The sequence below is a fragment of the Pelodiscus sinensis genome, chromosome 15 (assembly GCF_052426305.1).
Source record: "Pelodiscus sinensis isolate ZL-2025 chromosome 15, ASM5242630v1, whole genome shotgun sequence".
NCBI classification, from domain to species: domain Eukaryota; kingdom Metazoa; phylum Chordata; order Testudines; family Trionychidae; genus Pelodiscus; species Pelodiscus sinensis.
Window position 1 is genome coordinate 43,536,958 of NC_143066.1, and position 22,228 is coordinate 43,559,185.

At 44.8% G+C, this 22,228-nt stretch overlaps 1 protein-coding gene across 5 annotated transcripts in view; it reads left to right on the forward strand.

Annotated features, from left to right (window-relative positions):
- Window positions 1-22,228, forward strand: part of UNKL (unk like zinc finger) — a 147,178-nt gene that overhangs the window by 36,122 nt on the left and 88,828 nt on the right. For all 5 annotated transcript variants that reach the window (XM_089769358.1, XM_089769357.1, XM_075899990.2 and 2 more), the window contains 2 exons: window positions 8,458-8,575; window positions 11,396-11,480. In XM_089769358.1, the coding sequence (XP_089625484.1) occupies window positions 8,458-8,575; window positions 11,396-11,480 (203 nt within the window). The remainder of the gene's footprint in view (window positions 1-8,457; window positions 8,576-11,395; window positions 11,481-22,228) is intronic.

Sequence of the window (22,228 nt, forward strand, 5' to 3'; positions counted from 1 at the left end):
CATCACACCTCCGCTCCTGCTCGCCCTGCTCCCCGTACCGTTATCGGTACGGCCGCCGCTCCAGCTTCAATTATGACCATTTGCCGCGTCATGGCGCCTACCATCGCAACGACCGTGACTCTCGACATTCCCATAGCCGGTATTCTTATCGACCACGATCCGTCTCTGACTACGCTGCACACAGGCGCTCTCCAACCCCGGCTCCCCTTACTCCTCCGCATCATGCGCCATCACCATCTCACCACTCTTCAGAGCCGGAACATACTCCCTTCGTGCACCATGCCTCGGGGTCTTCCATTCCAGTCTCATCTCCTCTGGAGGATGCAGTGAACCCCGACGATAGCTCTCCTCCAGACGACCTCCGTCAATTCCAAGAATTATTTAAACGGGTATCGATTACCCAGGAGATTCCCCTACAAGAGCTCAAAGATAAGCAACACAAGCTTTTTAGGAATCTCCAACCGCGACACAGTTCACACCTCGCCATCCCTCTCGACGAAGGCATCCTGGAACTGGCTGACGAAGTGTGGCATGCTCCAGCGTCGGCCCTTCCCACCAACAAAAGAGCCAACAAGAAATATTTTGTGCCACCAAAGGGCATGGAATTCCTCTTCGCCCATCCACAGCCTAACTCTTTAGTAGTTGACGCAGCTCAGCAGAGATCTAGAGCCCCTCATCTCAAACACCAGGGCTCTGATAAAGACGTAAGGAGGCTTGACGTCCTGGGCAGAAAGGTATACACCTCAGCGACTTTACTCCTCAGAATCACCAATTACTCGGTGCATCTTTCCAATCATTCCTTCGACACAATTTCACGCCTCACTCCTCTCATGGATCATCTCCCTGATTCAGAAAGATTGATCCTGAGAACGTCCCTCCAGATGGCCATGGACGTGGCTGATACTGCTGCTTGCTCTGCCGCTACGGCTATTGTTATGCGTAGAGCTTCTTTTCTTCAAGCGGCAGGAGTTCCAAAGGAACTACAGACGAAGGTCGAGGACTTACCCTTCGACAAGGATAAGCTCTTCGCAGAGACCACGGATGCAATCCTGCACTCCTCTAAAGACTCTCGGACAACCTTGCGAACTCTGGGGATGTATACGCCCCCCCTTAAGAGACGTCGGTAATCACCATATCAGCGCAGATATGATTACCCCTACATTAGACACCAGCGGCAGCAGCACCACCAACAACAGAGGCTTTTTGACAACCAGCGTTCTCACCAGAGGCCTCAACAACGCCGAAACCTGAACGGCAGAACGAACATACCTTCCAACAGCAAGCAACAGATTTGATGTGTTGGTCGAGGGCGAGCACACAACCACAGGCAGCACCGTGAATCGTTCAACCCAGCTGTTTCACTACCGTCTAAGACCCTTTCTACATCAATGGTCAACAATCACCACGGACAAATGGGTCCTCGAGATTGTTCAGTTCGGCTATCCTATCCCTCTTATAGCCATCCCACCAACCACTCCTCCCACCCTGTCCCTCTTCAGGGACCCCTCTCACGAGACTCTCCTCAGACTAGAGGTCGACCGCCTTCTCTCTCTGGGTGCCATAGAGCCAGTTCCAAAGGACTTCAGGAACAGGGGTTTCTCTCACTATTTCCTCACCCAGAAAAGGTCCGGAGGCTGGCATCCTATCCTAGACCTCCGTCGTCTGAACAAATATCTCAGAAAACAACGATTCAAAATGACAACGTTAGCAGCCATAATCCCTATTTTAAATCCACAGGACTGGTTTGCCGCCCTCAACCTCCAGGACGCCTATTTCCACGTCCCTATTCACTTTGCTCACAGAAGGTTCTTGCGCTTCGTCGTGGCGAAGGACCATTTTCAATACAAGGTCCTCCCCTTCGGGCTATCTTCAGCCCCCAGGGTATTCTCAAAGGTCCTATCCGTGGTCACGGCCTTTCTCCGACGTCAAGGGGTGCTCATCTTCCCTTATCTGGACGATTGCCTGCTCAAAGGCGCTTCGGCACACGAGGTCTCCCACATGGTTCACCTCACGATGCAAGTCTTCCGATCGCTCGGACTCCTCCTCAACGAGCAGAAGTCCGTCTTGCATCCCACTCAGGACATCGAGTTCATTGGGGCCCGTCTGGACTCACTCGCTGGCAGAGTGTTCCTACCGTTGCAGAGGTTTCAGGCCATCCAGGACCTCATTTGCACCATCACCATGAGCCCCACCGTTCCACTCATCACATGTCTCAGACTCATGGGCCACATGGCCGCCACAACATACGTCGTGAAATACGCCAGACTACACCTGCGTGCCCTTCAGCACTGGCTGAGCCTCGTATGCCACCACACCAGATACGACCTCCACAGGCCCGTTACACCGCCACCGGCCGTTCTTCAATCATTCCGATGGTGGACCAGCCACACAAACCTGCTGTCGGGCGTACCATTTCACCCGCAGCAGCCTCTCCACCAAATCACAATGGGCGCCTCCTTACTAGGCTGGGGGGGCCCACATGGGTTCCCTCTCGGTACAAGGCCAATGGTCCCCACAAGAAGCAAGGTTGCACATAAACCTTCTAGAGCTTCGTACTATTTTCAACGCATGCAAGGCCTTCCTCGTCCACATTCGAAATACCACTGTGACGATACTTACAGACAATATCGTAGCCATGTACTATGTAAATCGCCAGGGCGGCGCTCGCTCCCGTTCCCTGTGCACGGAAGCTATCCGCTTTTGGAACTGGTGCATTCACCACGGGGTGACTCCTTTGGCATCCTACTTACCTGGCACCACAAACGTGACAGCAGACTTTCTGAGCAGACACTTCCACTCAAAACATGAATGGGAAATGCACGACGGCATATTATGCGACATCTTCCAACGTTGGGGGACTCCCTGAGTGGACCTCTTCGCAACTCCCGCCAACGCAAAATGCCACAAGTTCTGCACCAGAGCGGGCCTGGGCTGCGCATCTCTAGGGGATGCCTTCCTCGTGACTTGGAGCGGACCCCTCCTTTATGCATTTCCCCCCATACCTCTCATTCCCAAGGTCCTTCAGAAGCTGACGGCGGACAGGGCTACGATAATCCTCATAGCCCCAGATTGGCCTCGCCAGCACTGGTTCCCATTCCTGCATCGCCTCTCCGTACGAACACCGATCCGCCTTCCGCCTCTCCACGACCTCCTCACACAAGCCCGAGGACGCCTGAAACATCCCCAAATACAAATGCTGAACCTAACAGCATGGTTCCTAACTGGCTGAACCCAAGTGAATCTCTCTGCTCTGTCGCAGTCCAAAACGTCCTAGTACAGAGTAGGCGACAAACCACGAGGAAAACTTACCTTCACAAGTGGCACGGATACTCCTCCTGGTGTACCTCGAACCACCACGATCCGACACGTCCGTCCATTTCCTCCGTACTGGACTATGCACTGCAACTAAAAAACAAGGGTCTTGCGTTAGCCTCCATCAGGGTGCACCTCGCAGCAATATCGGCATTCACATCACCTATAGATGGCGTTTCTATCTTCGCCCATCCTACGACTAAACGATTTCTCAAGGGCCTTATCAATATGGACCCACCACTCAACCCAGTCCCTCCTGTGTGGAGCCTGGACTGGCCTGTGGTACTCGATGCCCTAATGAGGCCACCGTTTGAGCCTCTGGCGACCGTATCCTTACGATTCCTCACTCTGAAAATGGTTTTCCTGCTCGCAATAACCTCTGCACGCGGGGTTAGCGAGCTTTCCGCCATGATGGCCATTCCACCATATACGATTTTCCGTAGCAATGAGGTAGTCCTACGATTACATCCGAGGTTCCTACCCAAGATTGTCTCCAATTTCCACGTTAATGAACCAGTCATCTTGCCAACCTTTTTCCCGAAGCCCCATGCCTCGCCACGGGATGTGGTCCTACATTCCTTGGACATCCGCAGGGCCTTAGCGTTCTACATAGATCGTACTAAACCGTTCAGGCTTACGGACCATTTATTCGTCTCCCTGGCGCACAGGTCAAAGGGTCAACGCCTATCTTCCCAGAGAATCTCCAATCTCGTAACGGCATGCATAGTGCAATCGTACGCAGCAAGAGGGTTGCCCCTTCCGTCCCAACCACACGCTCATTCCACTAGAGCCATGGCCACATCTACAGCCTTCCACAGAGGCGTATCTCTGAAGGACATTTGCAGAACGGCGACCTGGTCCTCTCATGGGACCTTCGCTAAGCATTATTCTATCTCTCTCTCTCTCTCATTCAGATGGGGCAGTGGCGACTGCGGTGCTCTCCACGGCGGATAAATAGGGTCTCCTTGCCCTCCTTCCTCTTTCGGCGACTACCGCTATGCAGTCACCCATAGTGGAGCACCCGCGGGGACATCCCCGAAGAAGAAAGCGAAGTTACTCACCTCCGGTGCAGTAACTGTCATTCTTCGAGGTGGTGTCCCCGCGGGTGCTTCGCTACCCGCCCTCCTCCCTGCTTCGGAGTCCCCCCTCTCTCTCTCTCTCTCTCTCTGCTTGTCTCTTACAGACTCCGAGGCGGTTTCGAGGAACTGGCGGAGGGGCCGGACCGCGCGACAGAAAGAGCGCGAAAGCTGCGAGCCTGCGGCACATGCGTGGTCCGGCCAGACACTGCTAACAACAAGTCTCCGTCTGCGGCGCCGGGGCAAGCCCAGCACCCATGGTTGAGCACCCGCGGGGACACCACCTCGAAGAACGACAGTTACTGCACCGGAGGTGAGTAACTTCGCTTTCTCTCAAAGAAACTCAGGAGCCACCTTATCAGCATACTATACAACAAAAAGAAGAAAATCAAGGAGGAGCTCTCAGCATTAGAAACTCTCATAAAAAACCAAGCTTGCCCACACACTTCCTCTTCGCTGGACTTTACTAAAACCCAACAAGCCACCTACAAGGATCACTTAATCTCCCTTCAGAAGAAAGAGGACAATAAACTATCCAAACTCCTACACACCTCAGGATCTCTCATTCCTGGTACTTTCAACTCACCTAGCTTCATTGTCAACTTATCCAGCCACACTCTTCAGCCGGCAGAGGAATCTATCCTACCTCAAGGACTCTCCTTCTGCCCTGCCACCCTCACAAATATTTCAGTTCTGTGAAGAACTGGAGGCCTATTTTCGCTGCTTCCGCTTAAAGGAATATTTCCTGCATACCAATGTACAACACACTGACCTTGCAGCTCCCGCCTGCCAAACCCACAAGAGAAAAGCTTCTATATGGACCCCTACTAATGGTCATAACAAGAGTCTTGACTTCTACATCAATTGCTTCCGCAAATGTGCACAGGCTGACATCAGCAAACGATAACATATAACACATAACCTCAGTCATGCAGAACTCAATGATATGCACAGCCTCAGAAACAATTCTAACATCATAATCAAAGAGGCTGACAAAGGGGGCGCTGTAGTCATCATGAATAGAACAGATTATCAACAGGAGGTGAGCAGACAACTCACCAACACCAGATTCTACAAGCTTCTCTTCTCTGATCCCAGTAAAGAATACCAAAAAACCCTAAATCAGCTGTTCATGAAGGTCCCTGATACTGTTCAGGACCAAATTTACACAAACACCCTTCCCCCACCAATCTCCAACCAGGAGTTTTCTATCTGCTACCCAAGATACACAAACCTGGAAATCCCGAACTACTCATCATCTCAAGCATTGGTACACTTACAAAAGGATTATCTGGCTATATTGACTCTCTCCTCAGACTCTATGCTGCCAGCACACCTATCTATCTTAAAGACACCACTGACTTCATGAGGAAACTACAGAACATCAGTAATCTTCCTGAAAACACCATCCTGGCTACCATGGACAGGGCTCGACAAAGAGCCGATCTGCACATGCGCAGATCGCTGGACAGCGCGGCTGGCGAGCAAGGCTCGCCGTGGTTCGGCGAACCCTGACCATGGATGTATACGTTCTTTACACCAACATTCCACATGAGGATGGATCACAGGCTATCAGGAACACCATCCCTGATGATACCACTGCACACCTGGTTACAGAACTCTGCAACTTTTTCCTCGCCCACAACTACTTCCAATTTGGAGACAATTTGTATCTTCAAGTCAGTGGCACAGCCATGGGCAGCTCCATGGCCCCACAATATGTCAACGTATTTATGGCTGACCTTGAACAATGTTTCCCCAGCTTTCCACCTCTAGCAGCCTTCCTCTACTTACGCTACATTGTTGACGTCTTCATCATATGAACCCGCAGGAAAGAGACCCTTAAAGAATTTCACAGGGATTTCAGCAACTTCCACCCCACCGTTATCCTCGGCCTGGATCAATCCACACGAGAGATCTGCTTCCTTGACACTACATTACAATTACATGACAGACACATTTCCACCTTTTTTATGCAGGAAACCTACCAACTGCCACACTTACCTTTATGCCTCTAACTTCCATCCAAGACACATTTCTCAATCTATTGTTACAGCCAAGCCCTAAGATACAACCAGATTTGATCCAGTCCCACAGAGAGAGACAAACACCTACAGGATCTATATAGAGCATTCTTAAAACTGAAATACCCACCCGGAGAAGTGAAAAAACAGATCGACAGAGCCCAAAGAGTACCCAGACATGAATTACTTCCAAGACAGGCAAAGAAGTGAAAACAAAAGAATTCCATTTGTCATCTCCTACAGCTCTCACAATTTAAACCCCTCCAATGCATTATGAACAATATACAACCCATCCTGGAAAATGACCCCTCACTTTCACAGGCCTTGGGGGAAAAGCCAATCCTCACCTACAGATAACCCCCTAACCTCAAACAAATTCTTTCCAGTAACCATGCAGCACACCTCCATCATAATCATCCAGAAATCCACTCTTGGAAATCAGTCCCGTTGCCAATTCCGGTTGTCCAAACTGGATGGTCTCTATGAGAGAGAATTAATGGACACAAATCAGCTATCTGAAAAATCAACACAAAAAAACCTGTTGTAGAACACTTTAACGTGCCCTGGCACTCATTAATGGATCTCAAAGTCACCATGTTGTTTTAGGCGAATTCCACAAGCCAAATACACAGGGAAGCGTTGGAACTTAACTTAATTTACAAGTTTGGGAGCCATCACAAAGGTATGAATAAAGATATTACCTGGCTAGCACACTACCTTCCACAACCTAATGACTTAATCAATCAAACTATAGGTACTTAAGAACAATTTGTACCTTTTTCTATCAAAAGTTCATGATACTACCTACATGTTTTAGTAGTCAGTCTTTAAGGTGTTGCTAGACTATTAATTGTTTTTTAAGTTTTTTCAGAATGATTGAACAGCTCTGAATGATAAAGTAACTAAAACATGACTATAAAACATCAGTCTTCTCTGAGAGGATGTGAAACAGTTTCTGCATCTCTTGGCATCAATTCAGAATCTCAGTTCTTCCTGTTGTTGATAGAAATTAGAATCATTGATCATTTGTGGATTTAGCTGACTTCTCCCATTACAACTTCCTTTCTCCAGGCAGTACTTTCATAACCAAGCTTTGCTAAAAACTTACTGACATTTGATTTTTATTATGAATTGGTGGCCTGAGAAATGTAGTTTTTCAGTGTCTGTATTGTCAGTTCAGTAGAGCAGTACTGAAGGGATTAACCTAACAAGCCCATGATTGTAAGTAACCATCACTAAACAGAAGAGAAACTGAATTCAACTGTGATTTATGCATCCTTTTACCAAAAGATTGCATTTACTGAAAAAACTCCCAAAATATTGAAGGTCCACACTTGCAGGCTTCAGTGGCCCCCAGGCCTGGTCCCCATGGAAAGTAAGGATGTTAAGTAACAGTTAATTTACTAGTTGAGTAGTTGATGGAATTTCCATCAACTAGCCGAAAGGCACTTCCGCAGTCCTCCTTTGAAATGTACAAGAGCCCCAGTGGGAATGCAGAACTCCACCTGCAGCCCGGGGCCAGCGGGAAGTCCCACTGACTCTGGGCTGCACATGGTGTGCCAGCTTTGAAATGTACAAGAGTCCCAGCAGGGGCTCTTGTGCATTTCAAAGAGGCAGCACAGCATGGAGTCCGGGGTCAGCAGGGGACTCAGAGCTCCATGCCACACTGCCGATTTGAAATGCCACGCGGCGCCGGGGTCAGCTGGGGACTTCCCAGCTGGCCGCGGTTCTGCGCAGCATTTCCCCAGAATCTGGGATCAGGTGGGGACTGATCCCGGGTTCTGTGGAAAGGCCATGTTGGAGACTGGGATCTGATAGAGGCAGCAAGGGGGAGAATCGACTAGTTGACTGACTATCCAATAAGCATTTGCTTATCAGATAGTTGACTAGTCCTTAACATCCTTAGTAGAAAGCTGTTGTAGAAATGGAAAAAGTGGGCTTCAGCAGTTGATACCCTACTTTGAACTTAATATGAAAATATTTGCATTTGCTGCTGGGGAATGAGTAAAAATGCATTTTTGGATTTCACTTTTTTTTTTTTCCAGATCTACTCCTTGCCCCTCTGTAAAACATGCAGATGAGTGGGGTGAACCTTCCAAATGTGAAAATGGGGATAACTGTCAGTATTGCCATTCTCGTACTGAACAGCAGTTCCATCCTGAGGTAAGAACTGAAGTTGCTTTTCCCCATTGTTTAGTGCAGTGTTTCTCAAAGTTCCGCAGCTTCCCTTAGCTGGAGACAGTGAACCAGAACGAATGGGAGCTGTGAGACTGCAAAGCTATGGAGCCTTTAGGTAAACAAAACAGCATGAGCCCGCTAACGCCTTTCCCAAAGAGGCCTGTGGTGCACTTTGAGAAACACTGGTTTAATGTGTTGAACTGAATATGCTTTATCTTAATAATGGAAATAGTGAGACAAATGTTTGGCTTAGCACATGGGGCACATTTAGATATGGTACATCTAAATAGTTTTCTGATCTCTTGTAAGGTTTTTGCAATAGTTCTAAGTTGCCTTTTTTTAATATATTAGCCATAATATTAGGTATTTTTATTTCTGAAATCTACCGTCTGCGATCTGTCTTCAAAGCATTGTACCTTCACATGTCTTAAAAGTAGATATATTCTATCCAGAACTGTATGGAATCTGGGCAGGTCATTCATGCAGTAGCTGAATTACTGGAGGTCCTTTTTTAAAAACAAAACAACTTATTAGAAATATCGTTTGTACAGTTCACCTACTAGCATCTTTTAGAGCTCTATTTATGAAAGAGAAGTTAACTTCAGAATGTCTCCTGCAATATTTGGACATGTGTCAAACTACATTTTCACATGATTTGTAATTCTCTTTGCTATGCTTCTTAACGCCAAGGTATAAAATCTGGATTTAAATAGTCCTTTTCACTAGTTATCTTATTTCTTAAGCCTGCAATAAAGTCATAATGCTGATTCCTGTGACGGCATGATCATTTATGGTAAATCACTGTGGTATAATCACAGTAGTAGGAAGGTTTCATTGCAATTGATTGGGGAAAATTGAATAACCAAATTGAAGACAGAAAGAGAAGAAAACAAAAGTTCTTCATGTGTCAGTGTGGATTCCACTGGAAGTATGCATTAGGGAAGTAAAATCCCATTTAAAATATTAACCGGTTAAATTACATGTTTAATCAGTTAACCCCCACAGGTGGGGAGCTGCTCTGGGTAAGCCAGGTACTGGTTAACCAGTTACTCCAGTAAGTATGCCATTAAGGCAGTGCTTACCAGTTAACCCTTTACATCTATGGTATGCATGTGTTTTATGTGCATGACCTTAGAATTTTTCATGTCTATGTATTCATGCCCCGAAAAGGAAAGTACATCAACACTCCTTAGTTTCCTCTTACTATTTATCTTTTTGTTATGTGTTTGTACAGCCCCTTGCCCACAATTGGGGCTCTTAGGTACTATGACTATACAAATAATGGGGGGAAAAGAGTGGGTAAAGTCTTCAAAACTCTCCTTGTCTTGAAGAGGCAGAAGCACAACATTGATAGGGAAGAAGACTGGGGAAAAAATCAGTACCAAAGTCAACACCAATAACTGTCTTATTACTGAACTATTTGGTGTTCATCAAAGAGTTCTAAAGGAACTCAAAGTGCTTAAATCAGCCCTGTCCCTGATGACTGGAGGATAGCTAATGTAAAACTGACTTTTAAAAGAGGCTGCAGAGGCTATCCTGGTAATTGCACACTGATAAGCCTAACTTCATTACCAGGTAAATTGATTGAAGCTATAGTAAAGAACAGAAGTATTAGACATGCAGATGAACATGATATGTTGGAGACGAATCAACACTGTTTTTGTAAAAGGGAAATCATATCTCATCAGAATTCTTTGAGGGTGTGGATAATGAGGAGTCAGTGGATAGGGTACTTGGACTCTCTGCAAGCTTTTGACAAGATCCGTCACTAAAGTGGGATAAGATGGAAGACGTTTTCATGGATCAGTAGCTATTTAAAAGATAAGCAAAAGGATAGGAATTAAGGTTCTGTTTTCACAGTGGAGTTAGGTAAATAATGGAATTCCACAAGTATCTGTACTGGGACCAGTGATGTTCTATATATTAATACATGGTTTGAAAAAGGGATTAAATTTTGAGGTGGCAAAGTTTGCAAATGATGCTCAGGATTGTGTAGCCCAGAGCAGATTGGAAAGAGTTTCAAAGGGCTCTCACAAAATTGGGTGACAAGCAGCAACAATGGTAGATGACATTCAGTGTTGATGTAAAGTAATATATCCCCATGATGTATGCATACAAAAAGAGTTGTTAGCCACTCTAGAAAGATTTCAATGTCGTCATGGATAATTTTCTGAACACTTCTGCTCAATGTGCAGGAGCAGTGGGAAAAAAAGTGTCTTAGGAACCATAGGGAAAGAGAAAATATCCTCAAGCCCCTATATAAATTTGTCATACACCTACACTTTGAATATTGTGTGCAGTGTTGCTCTAGCTCCAAAAAAATATTAGAATTGGAAGTAGTAAAGAGAAGGGAAATAAAAGTGAGAAAAGATATGGAACAGCTTCCATATAAGATGAGAGAGATGACTAAAGGCATCATAGAACTGCCCAAAAATAATTCGTAGAGCTCCTATTTTAGAAAAAATTTAATCTTGATTTAAAAATTGTCAGTGATGGAGAATCACCACAACTTTGGGAGATTGTTCCAATGGTTATTTACCCTCTCTCTTAAAAATTTGTCTTGTTTCCAGTCTGATTTTTGTCTAGCTGCAACTTCCAGCAATTGGATTATGCTACACCTCTCTCTGCTAGAACTCTAATATCCAGTTGTTAAATTTATTTATTCTCCAGATATGTACTTGTACATTGTAATCATGTCAGCCTTTAACTTTCTCTGTTAAATTGAATAGATTGAGCCCTTTTGCTGTTATCACCCAGATAATTTGAAAGTTACTCACTTTCTGTCTTTTGTTTTTTTTTTTTAAGATTTACAAATCTACAAAGTGCAATGACATGCGTCAAACAGGTTACTGCCCACGGGGTCCCTTTTGTGCATTTGCACATGTTGAAAGTGAGTATGGGACTTGTTCTTCTGTATCAATGTTAATGTAATTACCATGATCATGCAGTAGAGAATATTTTATTTCCCCTTTAAAAAATGTGTTATCCCATTCTGTTATCCTACATCTATGGTTTGATATGTACTTTGCATCAAACTCCTTGTTGAAACAGCGAAAGTGAAAAATGATTGCTTGTGAAATGGACTGTGCATATTTTTTTTAATTGGGTCCCTAAATAATTTATGTTCTACTTTAAACATGTAAATAGTAGTTTCCTGCAGCTGGGGAAGTTTATGGAGGTGGGTCTGACCCAGCCCTGACTGTTTCTTGCAAGGGAAAGGGAATTAATCTTTCCCTTCCCCCCAGCTGCAGCCCAGCTGGGACTAGCAGCTGCACGCAGCACAAGATAGGAGCCAGCAGCCAGGATGTCCCTAGCCTTCCCTTTCTCCTGCAGTGAATTACCTTCCTGCTGGGTACCCAAAGCAACATGCTGGTACTGCTGGGGAAGGCTGTGCGATCACTCTTGTGGCTTTCCTTTGCTTCTGTCAGAAAATTGTTTTTCTGCCGGGAAGCGAAGTGTAAAAGGGACATGAATTCCACATGCACACGGGAAGCAGAATTCCCACAGGAGTAGTGTGAGCATATGTGGTTTAGGCATTTCATAAAAACATTAGAAACAAAAGTCTTTGAGAAAATCATGGTAACATAGGCAGCAGGGGTATGCAGAACTAGATTAGGACTTTACTTCCTTTCCATGCATATCATCAAAGTATTTGCAGCTGGGAGCCAGGTCAGGATATACTGGGAATAAAAAGAGTGCAGAAATTGGATTGACATCAGGTAGTAATGGGAGATTTAAATGGTCCAGCCTTTCTATCTAGGTTCCTATGTGATGCTTACCTCTGTGGTTCTCTACCTCTCTCTCTGACACTAGCAACAGCTCTAAGCTCAGACCTAACATTCCCCCTCTGTCACCCCAGTATGATCAATAGGAAAGAATCCTTCCCAGGTTCCAGTGGGAAGGGAAGAGAGAGAGAGAGGCTCCATAGCTAGGGACCCTATCTCATGAAAAAGGTGACAGCGAGTATCTTATCCTATGGCTCTTGTTTCTTTGGCCCCTAAGATTTGGTATGTCTCTCCCCATATTTTCAGTGAGGCCCTAGCTCCTCAGACCAAGCAATCCTTTTTGCCCCACTGTTCAGGAGAGAAAAAATTGTCTTATTCCCACTCTTCTTCCCTATGGCTGTGATGGGGTACGACTTACCACTGTGGCGCCCCTGCTGGATGCCCCTCAGATCAGCTCTGCTAACTAGCATGCCCGCTTCTGGTGGTGTGTCTCAGCCATCACATCCGCCATACTCTGTGCTCCCCACTTCAGGGAGCACAATCCACTGTATCACAATATCTCAATCCACTGTCCAGCCACTTCCCTCCTTGGCTTCTGCAACTGATTGTTTGGCCACTTCCTCAATGGCAAGGCAGGGGAAGGACAGAATCTGGGCCCACCCACGGCTCCAGGTTTTGGCCCAGGGACTCTGTAGCTGGCAGCCATGTGCTGTGCCTCCTTCAACTCTCAGTACCTTTCCCTGAGCCACTGCCTTGCAGCCCACCAACATCCCTCTTTTCTGTTGCCTCAGCCTGCAGTTCCCTTCATTTTGTCATGAGCTGTCTTTAACTCCTTGGGTCTTTGCCTGCAGCACTACTTCATCTGGGGCACTTGCTACCTTCAGCCTGCAAGGAAGCCAGTTTTTCCCTCCTCAAGCTCAATGGAGTAACTGCCAATGTTCTTCTCTGCAACCCTTCTTATATGGGCCAGTCTGGCCATTATTGGCTGCCTCTTGTGCAGCCTACCAAGAGCTCTATTAACTCCTTTGAGCCCTATGCGGAACAGATGCTCCATCACAAACGGTAAGGGAGAGAAACTCCTCTGATCTTCGGAGGTTCTTTGGAAGTGGCTGACTTTTTCTTCTCTTCATACTTTGTGGAAGCTGGCAAGTCATGTCCCTTTCATTATCACTTGGGACTGGGCTTTCCCTGATGTCACTGCTGCTACTTTGCTCCCTTTTAGATCTCACCCATCAGTTGTCTTTCACTGGTTGGGGGCAGTCTACAACACTTTTAACTGTGTCAGTCCCCAAAAAGTCATCTATGTTGACAGGGGAAGATTGAAACCTTACCCCAAAGAATGATGAGCAATGGGGAGTAGCCAGATTCCTCTGGAAAAACTTAGGAGGGCAGTGAGTCAGTCAGCTGCTCCTAAAAACCTGGGAAGGGAAATTAGTCTGCGGCCTTGGGCTTCTCTAGGATTCTTGAGTGCAGTTGATGCTGTAATTGTCAAGATGACAAACATTTTATTTCCATCTGACTTTCCATAGATTGAACCCCTTTATGTTGGACTTAAACCTGGCCACAGCAACCCACATGCTCATGATTCCTAGAGTATAATGATTGTGTCTGGGAATTAAGCCACACCTGAAAAAGCTGTATTTGATTTTAAAAAAGGCAATTTGATTAGCAGTGCAGGTTGTGATGAATACATTACCTTGATACTCCATTCTACACTGGCTGTCCAATGAATAGAGAATCTTTCAAAGGTTGTGTAATAATATTCAAAGTACTCCATGGTACTGGCTGAATTCCCTGATCATCTTTTCCTTAGCAACAATGACCTCTCTCATGGTAGCTGTGTCCCACTGGAACAATAGGAAAAACTATGTAGCACTTTAAAGACTAACAAGGTGGTTTAATAGGTGATGAGCTTTCATAGACCAGACCCACCCTGAGATCATATTCCTCAAACGAGCCCATGAAAGCTCATCACCTATTAAACCATCTTGTTAGTCTTTAAAGTGATACATAGTTTTTCCTTTTGTTTTAGGAAGATCAGACTAACATGGCTACCCCTCTATTACCACTGGAACAATGAAAGTGCTGATCAACTGGGAGAGGCTGATGCAGGAAAAAGTCAGAACTTTTGCAGGACCAAGACCCTAGGCAAGTGTTTCCCGATTTTATTTCGCCATGGAACCCTTTTAAACTTGCAAGAATTTTGCGGAACCCCTAATAACAGTCTTATATACGGAGCTGAAAAAGTAGACCACAAATAAGTAAAGATAATAGTAAAAAAAAAATGCTAAACAAGGTCATGAGATCAACATTTAGTTTAATTGCACATATTTAAAAACAAAAATCACATTTAATGTGTACAAAAAATAAAGTTCAAAAACTAATATGCATAAAAATGTTGTTACAATGGAATTTTCTCACTGAACCCTTATTTTCACTTTGCGGAACCCCCAGGTTCCACGGAACACCATCTGGGAAACATAGCCCTAGGCTATAGTACTCACTCCTTCAAGGAATTAGAATGACTGTGGTTATGCAGAATTCCAAATGCAACACCAAACTCATTTCTGTGACTTTTCCTCAATAAGTACATAAAACATGAGCAAAAAAAAATCCAGTAAACTAATCAAGCTAGTTCCCTTGTAAGATAGGAAGAAAGGGAGTGAGACTTTCTATTTTTAAAAATGTGGGAGGTACTTCAGTGCTACTTTGATGGGGACTGTATGAGTACATGAAAAGAGATGTTCATTTGTGGTATTTAGGATTGATGTGCAGCTGTGTGTATGTGGGGAGTGAAGCTAACTGAACAAGGAGGGCTGGAGCAGTGACCTAGAAGGGAGCGAGAGGGTTGTAGTAACCAGGACAGTACTTCTGATTTGCAGACATGAGAAGCTTCTGTGCAGCATTTCTCCCCGAGACTTAATAGATATATCAGTGACTGCATTTGTAAAGCAATCCAGAGTGGGGAGACATTAACCCCAGGGGAGACTGGAAGAAAATATTATTAGATACCTGCAGCGTCTTCTGCCTTCACATCCATTTTTTGCATATTCAGTCAGGCAGAGGATGAGCAGTGGGGCTATCAGTGTTCCTTCTGCAGAGCCCTTGCATTTAGTCTGGAGTGTGTCTGCATTGTGATAGTTATTACTCATCTCTCCTGTGTCTTCTGTGTTTTTTAATTGTCCTGTACTGCTGCACTTGATACATAAGACAAAGGCAATGTGATAGATACACCATTTGGGCACATAATACAAAGGCAGAACTGTTTAAAGCAGAACACATTATGTACAAAAATCACACCATGCGAATCAATCCTCAGCTATCCTATTTCCCCTAATGAGAGCTAATGGTACTGAGTCTACATGTCCCACTCTTGCATCTATTCATTATTATGGCATGTACTCTTCTGTATGATGTCATAACTGTTAATTGGCCTTGGCACAAGGAATGTTTGTGTAGGATTTAGCTTATTGTGGCCCTTGAAAAATGCAGCTGTGAACAGAGATTGAAAAATAAATAACATTTTCTATAGAAAATTCTTGCTAAATTTATGGATTTTCTTCAGGAGATGATGGGACTTCTAGCCCTGTTTCTTATTTTAATACCCTTTGTTCATGTATTAAGGGGTAAGGAATATCAATCAGTGTATAGAACTAAATATCTGTTAATGCATTATTTGTCTAGAATATCCACACAAGCCTACATGTTCAATTTTTTTCAATAAATACTGTTTTAAGAGTACTTTTATTTGTATTTTCTAAAGAGAAGTAAGTAATGTGCATCTAAATTAACCAAATCTGAAATATTCAACAGAATACTGAATTGGTCTTCAGAACACCAGAAAATGATGCATGTACAGTTACTTTGAATTAATTTTTCTAGTATGAAAATTGACAGTCATTACAATGACCTTTATATGTCAATATTTTTGAAAGTTTACTGGACCCCATTAAGGTAAGCAATGGAAATTCCTGATTTTTTCTTTGAGTATTTTCCATGTGGGTGCTCCACTGTAGGGGTGTGTGTGTTCCTGAGCTTTAATTGGACATCTTTGGTGGCAGTGTCCATTTGGTCTGAACATGTTCTCTCCCTCTTTTGTGCTCTACCTCATGGTTAATTAGTGCTGTGAACTCCCCTCAGTTCCCTCTTAGCTCCCCCGGCTAGAGACAGAATGATTGGCAGTCGGTTAGCTCATAATTAAGATCTTTAGAATTGTTCATCTCTTAAATATTATTTTCCCTAGTTTTCCTTCTTAGTATTACGGGGTTTCCATTAGTTTCTTCCGTGTGTGTGTGTTTTTTTTTTTTTTTTTTAAAGAAATTGCTTAATTGTATCTTTTCCCTTCATTGTCCTTTTGAGGATTACCTCCAGGAAGGGGCATACCCAGGTTCCTCAAGTTTAAGAAGTCTCTCTCCTTCAAGGAGGCTATATCAATTACAGACATTCCTTCTGCATGCAGTGCCTCAGAGAGAGGCATGTTCTATAAAAGTGTGTTTTTTGCAGCAGATAAAAGTAAGATCCTGAAAAGAACAGTAATTAAAGTTGAAGCTACTCCTAATGGAGAAAGCTCTTCAGTCTGTGACCCACTCTGGTCACAGCACAAACCATCACTGGGATCTTTTACTTGCAGAGGTTGAGCTAAGAGGAATCTTCGGATTCCCCTTGCAAAGAGAACTGTAAGTCCTCATACTGAACCCCAAACCAGTCAGAGGAGAATCTAAGCACGTTCAATTACTTTGACATTGATGGCTATGAAGCATGGTATGCACAGATTGTATAGGTCTTTGACTGAGCTCATAATTAGTAAGCTATGGTCACAAGCTCCAAAACAGCAGCATTGCTTGTTAGAAACAAGAGCTTACGCTATAGCATGTATATGAAGACCACATCAGTGCAGAAACTGTCTGTACCAGTGACTTCAAAACAACCCTATTGGACTGTCCATCTCAAGCAGGATTACCAGTTTCCTTGGTACCAATGAGTTAAAACCAAGAAGGCATGATAGGGGCGTTCCTTATAAGCTTTCGTGCTTGGGCAGCCACCTAGGAAAGATTCAAATGCTCCCCAGCTAATTGGCAGAACATCCACAGTGCCCACAGCAGCATGTATTTCTACTGGTGGTGCACATAATAAAATTTAGTATGTACATAGAGGGAAAATATTAGCAAGAAATTGTCTAATGGTACTGATTACAGCACTGCACGCATTTCAGTTTTCCAGAAAGCTTGCAGTATCTGAGATCCCAGAGTCTAACCTACTTAGCAGTGGTGCTTTAGTACCGAGTGCATCTTGAAGCCTGGAATCACTACTAGCACTGAGATGTTTGCTTCTAGTCTCCTTATCGGCTCCACCAATATTCAGCAGAGATTCAGATAGTGACCTTAGGTTCTCCAACCCTGAAAGGATATCCTAAGGCCCGGTGGCCGGACGCAGTCCTCGACTTGTCTGGATCTGGACACTGAGGCTTGGGGCTCCCTCCCTCCCCCCCAGCATTGGGAAGCCAGCATTAGGGCTCCAGCCTCCCTCCCCCAACCTTGTGGGGATGGAGCACACGGTCTACTAGCCTGGGTCCCCCTAGGCTCTGGTGTGCAAGGAGAATGTGGGGAATGTCTTTCTCCTTCTCTGTGTGACCTCCAGTTGATTTTTCTGTTGGTCAGTGGGCCCCAACCCAAAAAAGGTTTCCCACCCCTGCTTTATAGGCACATGCCATGATCCTTCTCTACCAACCAGAGCCATCACAGCTACCCCGTTACTCTGAGTCTCAGCCCCAGTGGTATAACCAACCATAGGTTCATTACCACCATGGCCATATTGGGATCTGTGGGCAACTCTGTCCACATATCTATACAAGAAACACTCTTACAGGACCTAACCACATAAGGCACAACATCAGGAGCTCATACAGCTGCACATCTTTTAATGTGATATATGTCATTAAGTGCCAGTAATGCCCCTTTGTCATGTATATCGGCCAAACTGGACAGTCTCTGCGACAAATGATTAATGGACACAAATCAGACATTGGGAACATTTTAACCTCCCTGGACTTTCAATAATGGATTTTAAAGTAGCTGTTCTTCTAACAAGGAATTTGATCCTCCAATACAGAGGGAGACTGTTTAACTGCAATTCATTTACAAATTCAGCACTATCAACTTAACCAGTTAATATCTTTATTTAAGCCCAACTCACTACAAAGGCAATTTTTCCTGCCTTTGAAATTCACATTTTCACATCAAAAGCTATGAATGGGATGCATCCAGCTTGACTCAATGAGTATCACTAACACTGGTCCTATAATTGACAGGTAACTTCTTTTGCTGTTGTGTATACTCTGGATTCATTAATTTCCACTCCAACTCATCAGGTGAAGTGGGTTTTATCCACAAAAGCTCATGATATTTTTGTTAGTCTCTAAGGTGCCACAGGACTGCTTACTGTTTTTTAAAGCTATAGACTAACACAGCTCCTCTCTGAGACTTTTTCACATGGTAGATAGTGATCAGACCCCCCTATACATGGTAATGGGTGGTATCTAGGTAATGTCAGAGGGTGGCAATCGAATACATCAAAAGTTACGTGTAACTTGTTTGTACCTATTGTGACAGGGTCAGACCAGAGGGATACAAAAGAGTAATGGAAGGGAGGTATATCAGCCTCAGACTGACTCTGGCACATTCTCACTGGTTCTAGACTAGCTCCTTCCAGTTATTCTGGGAACAGAGATTTTTTTCAATCGAGCTTCTGGAGCTCATTAAGTGGGCTTCCAGAGTCAAGTGAGCCTAGGCTAGTTAGAACACCTAGGGCTAATTAAAGAACCAGCTGAGATTGGTTATAAAAAGGCTTCTCTGTAGTTAGTATGCAAGGAGCTGAGAGGATGGAGGGAGAGCTGAAGGAATTTTGGGAAGAACAGTCACCAGTGGATACTAGGAGGAAGAGCGTGAAAGAAGGAAGGTGCTGGGAAAGGTGTGGGAAGTAGCTCAAGGGGTTTGTAGCTATGTCACAGCTGGTGTTGGAGACACTTATAGGCAGTTGCTATTACAGGGCCTTGGGCTGGAACCCAGAGTTAAGGATGGGCCTGGGTTCCCCCAACACCCACTTCCGCATTTCAACTCAGAGAAAAGACTGGGGAAAAGAAAGGTATTTGTTCAGCCCTGTATCGTTTGGAGGTCCACCAAGACTGGACTTTGGTTTCCCTCAATACTTTATGCTAGCCAGTTATGAGAATAGCCCAGCAAATATAAGCTGATGCCCTAGGTGTGGTGCCTAAATTGAGGGCTGCTGTGAGCCTCTGAGGCAGGCAGTCTGCCTGAAAGCACAGGACCCACCAAGTTTGAGAAGGAGTTTTGTCACACTATGATAAATATGTACTCCTGGGGAGTTGTCTTTGACCTAGACAACAATATTGAATCCCATGCTACTTACTGAGTCAAGTCCATTGTCACATTCTTAACATATGCGTAAACATCTGATCTAGGGAAGCTATTACTGTGCTTCATTTACAATAACCTGTCCAGGAGCCTTTGATCCTTTCCTGATTTTGTGGTCTTTGGAAGCTCTCTTGGAGTTTCATTGTTGGCTACTTGTGCATAGCCAATATAACACACAGGAGATTACACAGATGTAGCTAAACAGTTATCATAATTGGTCACACCAAGAGACCTGTCAAGACACCACACCAGTGACTTCTGACAATGGCAGCATGTACTATATAAATCATCAAGAGGGCGCCAGATGATCCTCCCTGTGGACGGAAGCGCTGAAACTATGAAATTGGTACATTTGGAAAATGTTTTAATGTCTGCCACCTACCTACTGGGGTTGCAAAATACAGCAGCAGTCTCAGTTGCAAGTAGTCACATGACTGTGAATTGGAAATGAACCTGCAGCATATTCTAACAGTGGGGCACCCCAACAATAGGCTTGTTCCTACTTACTTGAACAAGAAATGGCCATTCTGTTGCTCCACACAGAGCCTCAGGAAACACTTATTAGGGGACACTTTCCTTCTACCATGAGACAAAGGCCTCCTATACACCTTTCCCCCATTTCCTCTGCTTCTGAAGGTCATGATAAAAATAAAAAGAGAAGAAGCAAACATTATACCGATTGATCACACCTGGCTGAGAGACAGGGTACCTATATTTGCCACAGGTTGTCACACACGTCAGTCCCTCTTCAGCCCACTTCTTACCTCTTCTCACAGAATGAAGGGTAGATTCTTCTTCCTGACGTATGGATACAGCGGCTCAAGGTTTGGCTCCTTCATGGTTCCAGTATGTAGAGAGCTGCAAAAAGTGCTACTACACTGTAGAAAATCTGCTACCCGATGCACTTGTCTGCAAAAGAAGACAAGGTTTTAGGTTTGGTGTAATTCCAAATAAAGCACCTCAGCATTTTCCATTCTCCCTATAGTGTTGGACTACATACTAGATTTTAAAATGACAGAACTATCTCTCCTTATGCTCAAAGTATACCTTGTGGCCATAAGTCCTTTTCATCATCTGAAACAGGAATATTCTTTTTCACCCACCCAAAAACTACAGAGAGATTCCTCAAGGGCATGGTGAATCTCTGTCCCCAACCCAAATACCCAATCCAATCTAGAACCTAACTGTAGTTTACCTGTCAGTGAAGACAGCATTTTTAGTGACCATCACCTCAGCAAAAAGAATAGGGGAGACAGTGGCACTGACAGCATCAGGGGCAGCCCATGAGCCTAGGCGAACTAGGCAGTTGCCTAGAGCACCTCTGGTCCGGGCGCCCCGTGATGACATCACAGCCATTGATGGCTGTGCAGGTGGGGGTGCTGATCATGCCGCCCGCCTGGGGTGCCAGCTGCCACAGCCGGCCTTGGGCCACTCCTGGACAGCATATGACCTCCTGTTCCCAACGTTCTTTTAAAGACAGGATCACTCTTAGGCCACATCCAAAGTTCATCCCCATGGTGGCCTCATCTTTTCATGTAAATAAACTCATTTGCCGCCTCACTAAGACAATAGGGAGGCTATTCTACATGCATTAAATGTTAGAAGAGCTTTGTCCTTTGATTTGGACAGAATGAAGGCCTTTAGGTCAACTGCTAAGCTTTTCCTGTTCATTGTGGCAAGGTCAAAATGCACAATGCCTCAGCCCAGAAACTCTCCAGATGGGTGTTAAACTATATTAACTCCTATCATGCTCACAATGTGTTACCTCCATCTGGAATCTGTACACATTCAATGAGATTGGTTTTCATCTCTTATTGCTTTCTTAAGAATGTTCCTGTCTTGGAAATCTGCAGACAGCAGAGACTTGGCTGTCTGCTTGTACATTTGCAAAACGCTATGGCTGTGTCTAGACTGGCCAGTTTTTCCGGAAAATCAGCCGCTTTTCCGGAAAAACTTGCCAGCTGTCTACACTGGCCACTTGAATTTCCGCAAAAGCACTGACTTCCTGCTGTAAGAAATCAGTGCTTTTTACGGAAATACTATGCTGCTCCTGTTCGGGCAAAAGTCCCTTTTGCGCAAAAGGGCCAGTGTAGGCAGCTGAAATTTGTTTTGTGCAAAAAAGCCCCGATCACGAAAATGGCCATCAGGGCTTTTTTGCACAAAAGCGCGTCTAGATTGGCAAAAAGTGCTTTTGCGGAAAAGCGTCCGTGCCAATCTACGCTCTTTTCCGAAAATGCTTTTAACGGAAAATTTTTCTGTTAAAAGCATTTCCGGAAAATCATGCCAGTCTAGACGTAGCCTATGTGATTATTGGAGATTCTGCTTCTGATGCTATCTTCAGCTCTATAGTATTGTCATCCATAAGAGACTCATTTCCAAATATCATAAGAATGACCATACAGGTTCAGACCAAATTCTGTGTAGCCCAGTATTCTGTCTTCTGACAGTGCCCAATGCCAGGTACTCCAGAGGAAATGAACAGA